We start from the raw sequence: 13,557 nt of genomic DNA, 5'->3' as shown, positions 1-13,557 counted from the left end.
TCTGTTGGTAGCACTTTTTCAGCATACCTAGCCTATATGCTACCCCCCTTCACCCCAAACATCTAGCTACATTCACATGGCAATCTGGTACCTGCAGAGAACTGTACTGTCCAACAGGGTTGGAGGAGTCTCAAAAGGTCTGGAAGTTCGTTTCAGCTAAGCACACAGAGATGTTTGGTGCCTCTTCAAATTTCTGCACTATCTGATCCTCCTAAATCTGCAGAATTAGGATGGAAATCTTGCTTGAACAGTCTGTCCTTGGCAACACTTACCTTTCCAGTGACAGATAGAGCCAGAAGCTGTCCTAACAATAAAACATACTGGGATATTAGTCCACCCTGCTGTCCCGTCTCTCTGAAATAATCTGGTTCAGGGATAGTTCCAGTTTTGAATTAGGCTTCAAGTTGATTTTTAATTTAACTAAGTAGCCCATGGATGGTATCCAGAGTCTCTGGACTGGGGGAGGGAAGAGTCAGCCGTCAACTACCCATAGTCCCCACGGCCAGACTTTCATTGACACTCACTGGGGATCAGATTTTCAAAACAGCCCAATATTCCCAGTGACAACCTGGCCATTTTATTTCCTTGCCTAAGGGCACTTCTACACTGCAATCAGGTGGGTGTAATGCAGCATATGTAGACATACCTGAGCTAACTTTAAGCTAGCTACTGCCAGGTACCAATAGCAGCAAAGCGTGGGTTTCAGCATAGAGTCTACAAGCTTGGGCCCATGAGTGCGTGCTCGGACAGCAGGCTTGTGCTGAAAGCTGGGCTGCCACAGCTTCACTGCTATTGGTACCCAGCAGAGCTCGATTAAAGCTAGCTCAGGTACGTCTACATGTACTTCAGTCACTCTCTCTCTCTCTCTCACACACACCCCCCCCCCAATTGCAGTGTCTCAATGCATGGATGAGATGATGGTGTAGGGAGGAGAGGTTTAGATTTATTGGGAACTGGGGTCAACCTTTTGGGAAATGTGGAGCCTATACAGGAAGGGTGGGCTCCACCAAAATGGAACCAGATAAAATTTAAAAGGTTGTAGCACTGTTTTTAAACGAAGGGTTGGGGGAAAGCCAACAGGTGCGGAGGAGCACGTGGTTTGGACAGAGACATTCCTTAGGGGAGGATCTATTAATGGAGATTCTCTATGTCCTAGTAAGGAAGAGAGGATGGAAGATAAAATATGGATAAGATCTGATGAAAAAAAGTCCCATTCAATTACATCACGTAACGGCAGACAGCTAAAAAGTAACAATTTTTTAAAACTGCTTATATACAAACGCTAGATGTCTAAATAATAAGATGGGTGAACTAGAGTGCCTCGTATTAAATGAGGATATTGATATAATAGGCATCACAGAAACTTGGTGAAATGAGGATAATCAAAGGGACTCAGTAATACCAGGGCACAGAATGGAAGGACAGAACAGATCGTGTTGGTGGGGGACTGGCACTGTATGTGAAACAAAACGTGGAGTCAAATGAAGTAAAAGTCTTAAATGAACTAACCTGTACCATAGAATCTCTATGAATAGTAATTCTGTGCTTGAATAATAAGAATATAGCAGGAGGGTTATATTACAGACTCCCTGACTAGGATGATGATAGTGACTGTGAAATGATCAGGGAGATTAGAGAGGCTATAAAAATAAAAAAAACTCAATAATAATGGGGGATTTCAACTCTCCCTGTATTGACTGGGTACATGTCACCTCGGGATGGGATGCAGAGATCAAGTTTCTTCACACCTTCAATGACTGCTTCTTGGAGCAGCTAGTCCTGGAACCCACAAGAGGAGAGACAATTCTTGATTTAGTCCTAAGTGGAGCACAGGATCAGGTCCAAGAGGTGATTATAACTGAACCGCTCGGTAATAGTGACCATAATATAATTAAACTTAACATCTCTGTGGCGGGGAAAACACCACAGCAGCCCACCATGTTAGCATTTAATTTCAGAAAGGTACAGTGCCAAAAGGGAAATCTCTGCAAGCTGCATGGAAACTTTAAAGAAACTGTAATAGAAGCTCAACTTAAAAGTATCCCCCAAATTAAAAAAACAGTAAGAGGAACAAAAAAGTGCCACCGGGGCTAAACAACAAAGTAGAAGAAGCAGCAGGAGGCAAAAAGACATCCTTTAAAAAGTGGAAGTTAAATCCTAGTGAGGAAAATAGAAAGGAACATAAACTCTGGCAAATAAAGTGTAAAAAATATAATTAGGAAGGCCAAAAAAAATTTGAAGAACAGCTAGCCAAAGATTCAAAAAGTAATAGCAAAAAAATTTTAAGTGGATCGGAAGCAGGAAGCCTGCTAGTGGGGTCACTGGACGATCAAGATGCTAAAGGAGCACTCAAGGACAATAAGACCATTGCAGAGAAACTAAATGAATTTTTTGCATCGGTCTTCATGGCTGAGAATGTGAGGGAGATTCCCAAACCTGAGCCATTCTTTTTAGGTGATAAATCTGAGGAACTGTCCCAGACTGAGGTGCCATTAGAGGTGGTTTTGGGACAAAGCATAAACTAAACAGTAATAAATCACCAGGACCAAATGATATTCACCCAAGAGTTCTGAAGGAACTCAAATGGGAAATTTTCAGAACTACTAACTGTTGTATGTACCCTATCATTTAAATAGGCTTCTGTACTACATGACTGGAGGATAGCTAATGTGATGTCAATTTTAAAAAAAGGCTCCAGAGGCAATCCCAGCAATTACAGGCTGGTAAGCCTGACTTCAGTACCAGGCAAACTGATAATTCTGTTCTTTACTATAGTTTCAACCAGCCACATAGATGAACACGATTTGATGAGGAAGAGTCAACATGCTTTTGTAAAGGGAAATCATGCCTCACCAATCTACTAGAGTTCTTTGAGGGGGGGCAACAAGCATATGGACAAAGATGATCCAGTGGATATAGTGTACTTAGGTTTTAAGAACGCCTTTGACAAACGGTCCCTCACCAAAGGCTTTTAAGCACAGTAAGCTGTCATGGGACAAGAGGGATCAGTAACTGACTGAAAGCTAGGAAACAAAGGGTAGGAATAAATGATCAATTTTCTGAATGGAGAGAGGTAAATAGTGGTGTCCCCAGGGGTCTGTACTAGGACCAGTCCTAGCCAACATATTCATATATGATCTGGAAAAAGGGGTAAACAGTGAGGTCACAGAATTTGCAGATGATACAAAACTACTCAAGATAGTGAAGTCCAAAGCAATGAAGAATTACAAAGGGATCTCACAAAACTGAGTGACTAGGCAACAGAATGGCAGATGAAATTCAGTGTTGATAAATGCAAAGTAATGCACATAGGAAAACATAATCTCAACTATACATATAAAATGATGAGGTCTAAATGATCTGTAACCACTCAAGAAAGAGATCTTGGAATCACTGTGGATAGTTCTCTGAAAATATCCACTCAATGTGCAGCAGTAGTCAAAAAAGCTAACGATGTTGGGAATCATTAAGAAAGGGATAGACAATAAAACAAAAAATATCATATTGCCTCTGTATAAATCCATGGTACACCCACATCTTGAATACTGCGTGCAGATATGGTCTCCCCATCTCAAAATATATATATATATATTGATATTGATATTGAAATTGGAAAAGGTTCAGAAAAGGACAACAATAATGATTATGGGTGTGGAACAGCTTCTACATCAGGAGAGATTAATAAGATTGGGAATTTTCAGCTTGGGAAAGAGATGACTAAGGGGGGGATATGAGAGAGGTCTATAACATCGTGACTGGTATGGAGAAAGTAAATAAGGAAGTGTTATTTACTCCTTCTCATAACACAAGAACTAGGGGTCACCAAATGAAATGAATAGACAGCAGGTTTAAAAAAAAACAAACCAAGTATTTCTTCACACAACACACAGTCAACCTATGGAACTCTTTGCAAGAGGATGTTGTGAAGGCCAGGACTATAACAAGGTTCAAAAAAGAACTAGACGAATACATGGAGAATAGGTCCATGACTGGCTATTAGCCAGGATGGGCAGGGATGGTGTCCCTAGCCTCAGTTTGCCAGAAGCTGGGAATGGGCAACGGAGGATGGATCACTTGATGATTACCATTCTTATGTTCCATTCCCTCTGGGGTCACCCGGCATTGGCCACTGTCAGAAGACAGGATACGGAGCTAGATGGACCTTTGGTCTGACACAGTATGGCCATTCTTATGTTCTTAAGTGGGAGCTGAGATCTTCTGAAAATCTGCTCTGAAAAGACTCCTTTGGGTACTGTCCTAACCCTCCCTCCCCCACCCCCCAGTCAAAAAGTTCTTTAATGCCTTGTTTTCACAGGGGAACAAAAAGTTTATTTCAACACTGGTTATCTGGTAAATCCTAGGCTTTTGCTGTGGATTTACCTGGACCAGCTAACACATGTTAATATGGCAGCTGCTCCTGTCCACATGAGGCTTTTAACACTTGTTAGTTAACCTGTGTTAAAAATATACAGTTTTTCCTCATGTGGGCATGGTCTTATTCTTCATCTTGGGTTTTATCCTATCACTGCAACACCTGAGCACACTCCTCTAGATTCCCTTTTCCTTCCTTCACTTTGAAAAGCTTTCCTGGTGTTTCACTTTGAAAATCTGACAACCCTGTGTCTCCCCAACATTTAATATTCACTCTAGGATTGGAAAAGCTCACACTAGCAGCCTATTGCCAAGACCTTGATACACAGAAGAAAGGTGTTAAAAAGATGAGTGATTCAACAAAAAACACAGAGAGCTGTTTTCTTTTTCTTCTTCGCTTGTTTCGTTCAGCTTCATCACATACAGATGATGACTTCAAATACTACTTTTAATGCTAAGATCCCAGTTTTGCTACCCTAAGTCAGAGTGAACTGCCCCTCACCCTGTGCATAAGCCCTGTTGATAATCCACAGGTAGGACACAATCATGAAGCTCCGTGAGGATGCAGTTCTGTCCTGCATTGCCTCATTCAAAACTCCAATGATATTTACAGGTTCTCCTCCTGTGTATAAAGGCTAGGTCATCCAATTAAAGAACAGAAACCAGAACCTAGCTGAAGCTTGACAAATTCAGACTACAAAAAAAATTGCACTTTATTTCTAATCAGAGAGGGTCATTAATCACTGGAACAATTTACTATGGCACAAAGTGGATGGTATCATGGTGGTCCATCACTTGCAGTCTTTAAATCAAGACTGGATGTCTTTCTAAATGATATGCTATAGATCAAAGGGAAGTTAGGGGCTTGATACAGGAATTACTGGGTGAGTTTCTATGGCTTGTATTATGCAGGAGGTCAGATTAGATAAGCATAATGGTGCCTTCCAGCCTTAATGTATATAAATCATGTGATTTAAATTACTAATCACACAGCTCACTATCTAACCCCAAATACTCAGAAGACTCCCCAGTATGAACTGTTTGCCCAAATCATAGAATATCAGGGTTGGAAGGGACCTCAGGAGGTCATCTAGTCCAACCCCCTGCTCAAAGCAGGACCAATCCCCAGACAGATTTTTACCCCAGCTCCCTAAATGGCCCCCTCAAGGATTGAATTCACCACCCTGGGTTTAGGAGGCTAATGCACGAACCACTGAGCTATCCCTCCCCACCAGTCTAGTCTCAATAATGAACAAATAAGGAAAAAGTCACAATCTGTTCAGGGACAATGCACAACCAGAAGAAAACTCCACAAAGAAAATCGCTTGTAATGAGTAGTCAGCCAGTTGTCTGCATTGTTAAACAGGGCTCCTCTTTGGCTATTTGTGCAGGTTACAGAACCCATTAAAGCTCTAAAATGTTGGCAGGACCAAGGTATTACTAAGATGTCTGACAATAGACAGCCAGTGTTTAGCCTGTGATTTGTAGCTGGCTGCTCATATCCCATCAAGGGGTATTTTTATTAGGTGTTTTTGTCACACAGATCTCAGGGAGAGTGTTAACAAAGGGCCCCAAAGTAGAAATGTAATCATGTGGAAAAGCAATACAATTATCCTTTCATGAATCCCTCTCATATCCTGCACATCCTCTCGAGCAGGTGAGATGAGCTTAGAGTAAGAACACATCTCATAAAGCAGTATAATAGCACCACATTGCTCATCTGGCTCTTAAAAGCATAACTCCAAGCCAAATATCCGACTCTAACGCTCCCCTTTGGGTTCATATAATAATGAGGCCATCACCAGAGCATAATACAAAGGATAACAGAAACACATCCCGATCTACTCTCGCTGCGGAATTTAAAATGTATACCTGCTGTTACAAAGTCAGTTAGTCCTCAGCCTTATCCTGGACCTTACAATTTGCAGAGCTTTACGGTGTTCCAAAGGGTTATCATTAGGAGTACTGGGACGAAATTGGGCTATTTAAGGCTATCATTAAAATCTGAAAGATCTTCCAAAAAAAAAAAAAAATGTCAGGAAGACTATTGCTTAACTCATTTAAAACTTGCCAGACAACACATCATGAGAGGAATAATGGTTGTGTGATTAGGACGCTTGACTGGGATTCAGGGGATTTGGGTACAAATTTGTAGCTCCGCCAAAAACTGCCTGTGTGATCTTGGGCAAGTCGCTTCATTTTTCTAGATCTCAGGTCTCCATCAGTTATGTAAACACTTTGGGGCAGGGACTGTGTCCCTGAGGTGTATGTGCCGTATCTAGCACAAAGGGGCCCTGATATTGAATAGAGCGCTTACGGCAACTACAGTAATACAAATTATCATCATCTAAACTAGAGGGAAAAGTTCTATTATGTTATCTAGTCCATTTCCCCAAATAGCACCCAGAGTAAACCCATGATTGTTCTAGTATTTAAATAAAAGAGAATAAACTTGCAATGGGCAAGGGACATACCAGATGATGTTAGGCCTTTTCCACCTCTTTCATCTAACAAAGTCAGAGGGCTTGACATACTTATTTTAATAAGGTGAAGGCCAAATGAGTGAAAAGCTACATCTGCTGAACAGGAAGCAATCTATCGAGGTTTCTACATTACATTCATGGCCATAGTACTTGAATGCCTGCTGGAATAGGTGAGCCCCTACACACAACTATAAACTTAGTGTGGAAACAGACGCTGTAATTTTCTGCATCTTCACTTGAGGATTATGGTTTAAAAAAGAGCAAACTCGAACGTCAGCAGGTCTGTGTGAGATTGGCGGCTGGGAGGATGAGGGAGTCTCGGAGAGAAAGCAGGGGAATTGAACTGCCATGTATAATAAGCACTATTTTCCAACAGGCACCATCTCTCTCTATATATAAATACGTACCTCCGTTTTAAACAGGGCTGATGCTTTTTTCATCATGGCCTTCAGCAGCTATGTTAGCTCTTGAATGTGTGTTTTTAATTTATTGTCTCAGACATACAGTGCTCACAAGAGGTATCCAATGGACATGCCTGCAGATTGAACTCCTTTATTTAGCTACAGCAGAGATACTGCCAGCTTCCTTACGTTGCCTCTCCCCTCTCCAAAACATGCCTCAATCCTGAGCTGGAGGGACCCACTGCAAAGAATGAGAAGATAATTTCATACCAATAGAGGTGCCTGCTGTGCTGCAGATACTTATCAGTTAGGAACTAGATGGAGACCGTAACTCCCTTCACATTGGCCATCCAACAACCAGCAAAGTGACTTTCAGTTACTACCACCTTAGTGGGATTCAAACAAGAATCAATCCTAGGTAATAGGCTCCATATCCAATTACCTTTCCCTAGCCCCAGAACACACAAGAAGCACCTTTAAATAAAATCTTTAGGCAGTAGGACAAAATAAAGGTCCTGGGAGAGCAGCAATTTAAACATGATGGAAAGGACAGGACCTTCAGTAGGTAAGGAACATGTAGCAACTCCCTGATGGATGTCACGCTGTGATTCGCCCTTAGTGTTCTGCAGAACTTTGCTTTCTAAACCTTCAGTCGAATCAGGGCTTCCCACTGGAAGCAATAGCATTTCAAACACTTAAGATTTTTCATCAGAAACTTGGGAAAAACAACGTGTTCTAGTTCTTTTGCCCTTTCATCTCTGGCATAGTTTCTCACTTGCCTCTTGCCAATTTCTCACGTGCTATCCCTAAATCGGCAAATCAAGGCAGTAACTCGGGACGTTTATCGGGGGTTAAATGAGTTCATTGGGTTTACCGCTGCCCATTTCACCCCTTTTGCCCCCTTAGATTTACCCTTTGAAAAATGCCATCCCCCTTATCAGCAGCTGGCAGCCAATTTTAATTTTAAGCTGAATTGTAAATACAGCTGAATAACCATCTCCAAGAGAATGCAGGCAGGGTGTGCGGGGGTGTTTTCTACACATCAGTGTACTCATCGAGTCTGTACAGAACACACCCATCTGCTCAGGAACACGTGAATTTTGCTCAGCCCTGGTATCAAGACAGACTCAGGGCTCTGAACTCCTGGACTTTGCCATCTGATTTCAATATTAGGTGGAGACTATTCTTCTTTTTACCTGTTCCAGACCACTTTAAATGCAGGACCTGTTAGTAGTAGCAGTAGTAGTAACCCAGCCTTTGGTGGAGTGCTGCTCTCTTCCCAATGTAAACTGCAGTCATAATTCACTGATGCTCTGGGAAACAAAGCAATAGCAATTGTCATTCAGCCTATGGCATTAAGGTGGCGGGAGGGAGGGGAACAGCATTTCACCAAAGGATACAGAGGTATTTACAAATGCTACTGTGAAAATAGACCACGTTTCAATCCATTTACTTTCAATTCCCATTTCATAGCAGATGGAAGAGCTTTTCAGCCAAGAAATTAATTTGCATCCAGAAGATCCGGGGAGGGGGAATGAGGAAGGGAAGGAAAATCAGGACTGATCTATTAGCTCTTGTGTTGTCCTAGGAATCATGATTTTCATAAAGCAATTGGAAGTGGATCAGCTTGAGCCAGGAGAAAGAGGTAGGTGATTGGGGTGGAACGTCAGATGCTGTATATTTCAATGTATGAAGGCTTAGTTTATGGTACCTTCTGGGTGTGAAGAAAGCAGATTTAAAAAATATAAATGACAGAAAATGGTTAGAAACATATCCAGCCTGTTACTGAAATCTTTCAAAAACAAACAACCAACCAACCCATCAATATCAAAGCAGGAGCTGAATGACTTGCAGGTGCACCTGTTGTCCCCTCTAGCTTTACATCAAACTCTAAAGTGTCAAGCTCTCTACTGATGCCCGCTGTGAAATTAGTTGGAGTCCTCTACCAGTGCACACATTACCACCACCACAATTTGTAATTTCAATACTAAGGCGTGAATGGGTATGAAGAGTGAACTACCCTCAGCACCTGTCCCAATTTATCTTTGTATTTAGTATATATGGCACCTAGTGTAGTACCAGCTTGCACCCTCATCTAACAAAAAGACTGATACTAAACAAAACTCTTCCTCTACCCTCTTCTCCTGCAGGAATAGTTTGAAAGGTAGCAGATTTCTTTTCTTTCCCTTCACTTCCCTCCTATGTACAAGCATTCTGAAAGGTAATGGGAAAGTTTAGTCAAAGTAAGGAACTTTGCATTTCATTCTGAATGCGAAGAGGCCCAGGTCATTCTTATCTACTGCAGGAGCAAGTTCCATAGTCTAGATCGGGGATCGGCAACCTTTCGCACGCAGCCCGGCCGAGCCGGCTTGTTTACCTGCCACGTTCAAGAGTTCAGCTGATTGCGGCTCCCACTGGCCTGGAGCGGTGAACTGCAATTCGCTGAACCTGCGGACGTGGCAGGTAAATAAACTGGCTCGGCCCACCAGGGTGCTTACCTTGGCAGGCCATGTGCCAGAGGTTTCCGGTCCCTGGTCTAGATCCAACTCCAGGGGAAGTTTTGTCTCCTACATTCAGAAGTCTCCCCCTATTGGTCAGTTTCATGGTTCTAATAGAACTTGGCTGACATGGGTGGTCACAGAGGAAGAGGTGTGACCTCCAGGTAGCTGGGGTGAATCCTATGGAAGGCTTTGAGTATCAGGACTGAGACTGAATTGGACATGGTATTCTCATTCCTACGGGTGGTCCCTGTTGGTAAGGTTTAAGGCACATGGTAGGAATAGTTTGTAGAAACCTGTCTTGCTGGTATCCATGGTGTACCTAGGTCCTATCAGTACTATAATCCCATCCCATCAGTGCTGTAATCCAAAATCGTTGTGCTGGACCAAGTCTTTGAAATGCTGGATAAAGGAAAACTTTTGTGGTGAAGAAATAAAATATTTAACACACTAGACAAACTGAATGTCAGAGAAGGGAATAGTGCTGAATTCTAAAAGTATATAACCCACTCTCAGAGCTTAAAGGCTTTATTTTGGAAGCACTTCAAATATCACAGTATTAAATGGAAGTGGAAAAAAACTCCCACACAAGGTAATATTGTTTAAATAATACACTCTATTTTATTTTGTCTTAAAATAGTTTAACCTTTATGCTACAGGCTTGTTTCAAAAAACAGAAGGTCTCATCTTGCACCAAAAATATATATATATTTATTTTTATATATATATATATCTATATAACACTCTTATTATTATTTTTTCCTCCAAAGACCATTAAATACTAGATGGAAAATTAGAACTAAATAATGAGTGTCAAGAACCACCAAATTATTTTTTCACTAGAGTTGCACATTTGAAACATTAAATTCTAAGCAATGATTTGTCTCCACTGCAGAAGATTCCAAGTTCAAACGCTAGAACTGCTGAACCATAAAGGGCTTAAGACAGTGCCCAGTAAAGTCAATGGAAAGCCTCCGATTGCCTTCAGTCGGCTTTGGGATCAGGCCCCAAGTGCATTTGTTCTTAGCCATACAATGGCTAACATTTCACTTTCCTGTCGAGAAGAGCAAAATTGTCCAGGCACCATTTGCGCTCTTAAAAAAATCCCCCAGAACGAAAGAAGAAATACTTCCTAGCTATCCAGTGATTGTGGTTTTTAGATCACTACCCTTTAACATTTGTTAAAAGAATAAAAGAAATATGTAGTGTTTTAAATAAAAGAAAACCAGCATCAGACTAAAATACATGATTTGTTTAAAACAAACACAGTGCACAATTGAAGGAAGTTTGGTTAGGATGCAGTCATTTTTATATATACATGGAAGTCACATCATATACACACTGAGAAACAGAAAGTCTGTTTGCAATTTTTTAAATGGAAGGACTACAAATGGGTCCCTGCAGCTTTCTTAGAAACTGATCTTTTAAAGACAACTTCATGAAACAGTAAAAAGCAGCCACACTAAATCATCTTTCTCAGTTAACGTACAACATGGTGCTAATCTGCTAAAATGATGGATGAGTTATGTAATTAACCAATTAGGAAAAAAGATCAATAGTCACTATTAATATAGTGTACCAATATTACAGGACAGTTCTCTATTGCGATGAGTATGGATTCCATTCACTACACTCCCTCCAACCCCCAAACAAAGAGACCAATTACTAGAAGCACCAAATACATCTTACAGGTTATGGTCATGCAACACGCTGATCACCATTTAATGTTTTAGAATCTTTTAAAACAGAACATAAATCCTTTACCTAGTTGCTCTTTAAAGTGCAGTCACAACCTTTCCACTTTTTGAAGCAAAGCAAACTGTTTACTATTAACAATACTAGAAACTTTTTTTTTTGACAAATCTGTGCTACCAAAGGCAAAATTCTTGTCCATACAGCAAATTTTTGGAAGCCACCCTGCACTCTTGCAAACTGACACCAAGTCAACCAGATCAGGACTCATGGTGTCCTTTCTATTTGCTGTGTAACCCTATCTGGTAAAAATTCTGTGTTGGAACTGTAGAAAAATTCCACTACAAGCATTCTGAATACAAAAGGACACATTTCAATTGCACAATAGAAATGTAAAGTGAACATCCTCTTCTTTTGAAGTTTAGTCTTTGGTTTTTACCTTGAACAGGAGCCAGTGAGTGATTACGGGCTACTTCTACTTACTATAGGGACTAATGCTTACTAGAGTGTCTAGCCCAATTGATTTCACTGTGGTAAACACCCAGCTTTGGTAGGTAAGTGTTTGCAAGATCAGACCCTAAGAGAGGTTCAAACACAAGGATAGAAAACATGACCTAAGAATAGGCAAATGGGGCAAAACTACTTAAAACCAAAGGATAAGCGTAGGTCCTGATCCTGCAAAGTACTTAAGCGCATTCACAGATTTAAGCATTTGAGTAGCCCTGTTGATTTCAATGGGGCTACTCTGGTGCTTAAAATGACACATCTGCTTAAGTGCTGTGCTGGAATGGGGCCTGACAGAGTAAATTTTTGGAGAAGATGATTGAAGGAAAGAGGTGAAGTACAAAAGGAACCTTTCAGAAGGAAGATTGAGAGGCATGGTTTTAAAAAAAAAAAAAGCAGGATCCTATAATGCAAGGGATTCAGATCCCTTTAAAATGGGCAGGGATGCTGGGTCTTTTTATTAATATTTTCTTATGCTTTTGTGCTGATCAGCTGCTATCAAGTCATTGCTATTTGGAAAAAAAAAATGTAACATGCTGTGGCAAATGACTAGTAAAACACTGTAGCCAAGAAAGACAGATGACACAGCACTGAACAGAATGTAAACTATAAATTACATAGAAAACAACAAACCTTTAATTAAGAAGACCAGTGCACATGTTATGGGCCTTTCTATAAAAACGACAGTCCTGCTGGTGAAGAAACCAAATCAAATTGGGTAAATACCGTTGGTCCAATTTTCAGAAGGGCTGAGCACATAGTTCTACTGAAATCAATGGAGGGGGCTCAACGCCTCTCAAGATCAGATCACTGTCTGTGATGTTCACACAGCAAAAACACTAGCTTCTGCAAACAATCAATTTACTGGTAAATTAAAATCATTTTGATATCAGTGGTGGGAGAGGATGGGAGCGTGTATCTGTCTGCACAATTATTTCTTTAGATTAACACACACAATGCATAACGGTAGGTGTCATTTAAATTCAGTGCTATCAAGTTTTCATACTAGGAAAAATCCACCTTTGAGAAGGTAAAATATTTGAAGCGATATTAAAATGACACTGCATTCTGATGGAAAAGGAAGTTCTCCAGGAGTTTGAAGTCCACAGGCTGCTGAAGCTGAAGCTAAAACAATGAACTTCCGTGCCATAAAGAGGGGAAGGGATCGAGGGCAAAAACACAGTGACATTGCATTACAGTAGATATTTGCGTCTGGTATCCTCGTCCAAAGTGAGATCAACTACTTCTGGGGGTGAAGACCAATTCTGCTGGGGGGCCACCGCTGTCCATGACTGTGTTTGCCGAGTGCTAATGTACTGCGAGCCTGAGCCATGCTTCCAGGAAGAGACACTCTGAATCACACCTCCCCTAGGATGGGCACACCTGCAACAAAGCGAAGAGCAAAAGCATTAACACTACTGTCAACTCCCCATACAAGATCCTTAGTTGCAATATTTCAAGGTGTTAATCTGCATCCAATTAACAGGTCTCTTCAAAATTTGCTCGCGCCTTTTTCCATTTGTGGAGTCCATGAAGACCTGCCAACATGACTTACTACAGATTTTATACACACACACTGAACAGTAAACCCTTGAAGCTGAGCTTACA

At 41.1% G+C, this 13,557-nt stretch overlaps 1 protein-coding gene across 1 annotated transcript in view; it reads right to left on the bottom strand.

Annotated features, from left to right (window-relative positions):
• Positions 1–10,349: 10,349 nt before the first annotated feature.
• Positions 10,350–13,557, bottom strand: part of ARK2N (arkadia (RNF111) N-terminal like PKA signaling regulator 2N) — a 65,636-nt gene continuing 62,428 nt past the window's right edge. The window contains exon 5 of the mRNA XM_050948145.1: positions 10,350–13,332. Within this exon, the coding sequence (XP_050804102.1) occupies positions 13,143–13,332 (190 nt within the window). The 3' untranslated portion in view covers positions 10,350–13,142. The remainder of the gene's footprint in view (positions 13,333–13,557) is intronic.

The sequence above is a fragment of the Gopherus flavomarginatus genome, chromosome 3, assembly GCF_025201925.1.
Source record: "Gopherus flavomarginatus isolate rGopFla2 chromosome 3, rGopFla2.mat.asm, whole genome shotgun sequence".
In the NCBI taxonomy this organism is placed as follows: domain Eukaryota; kingdom Metazoa; phylum Chordata; order Testudines; family Testudinidae; genus Gopherus; species Gopherus flavomarginatus.
Note: the sequence above shows the minus strand (reverse complement) of the source record. Positions and strands in the feature narration are given on the sequence as shown.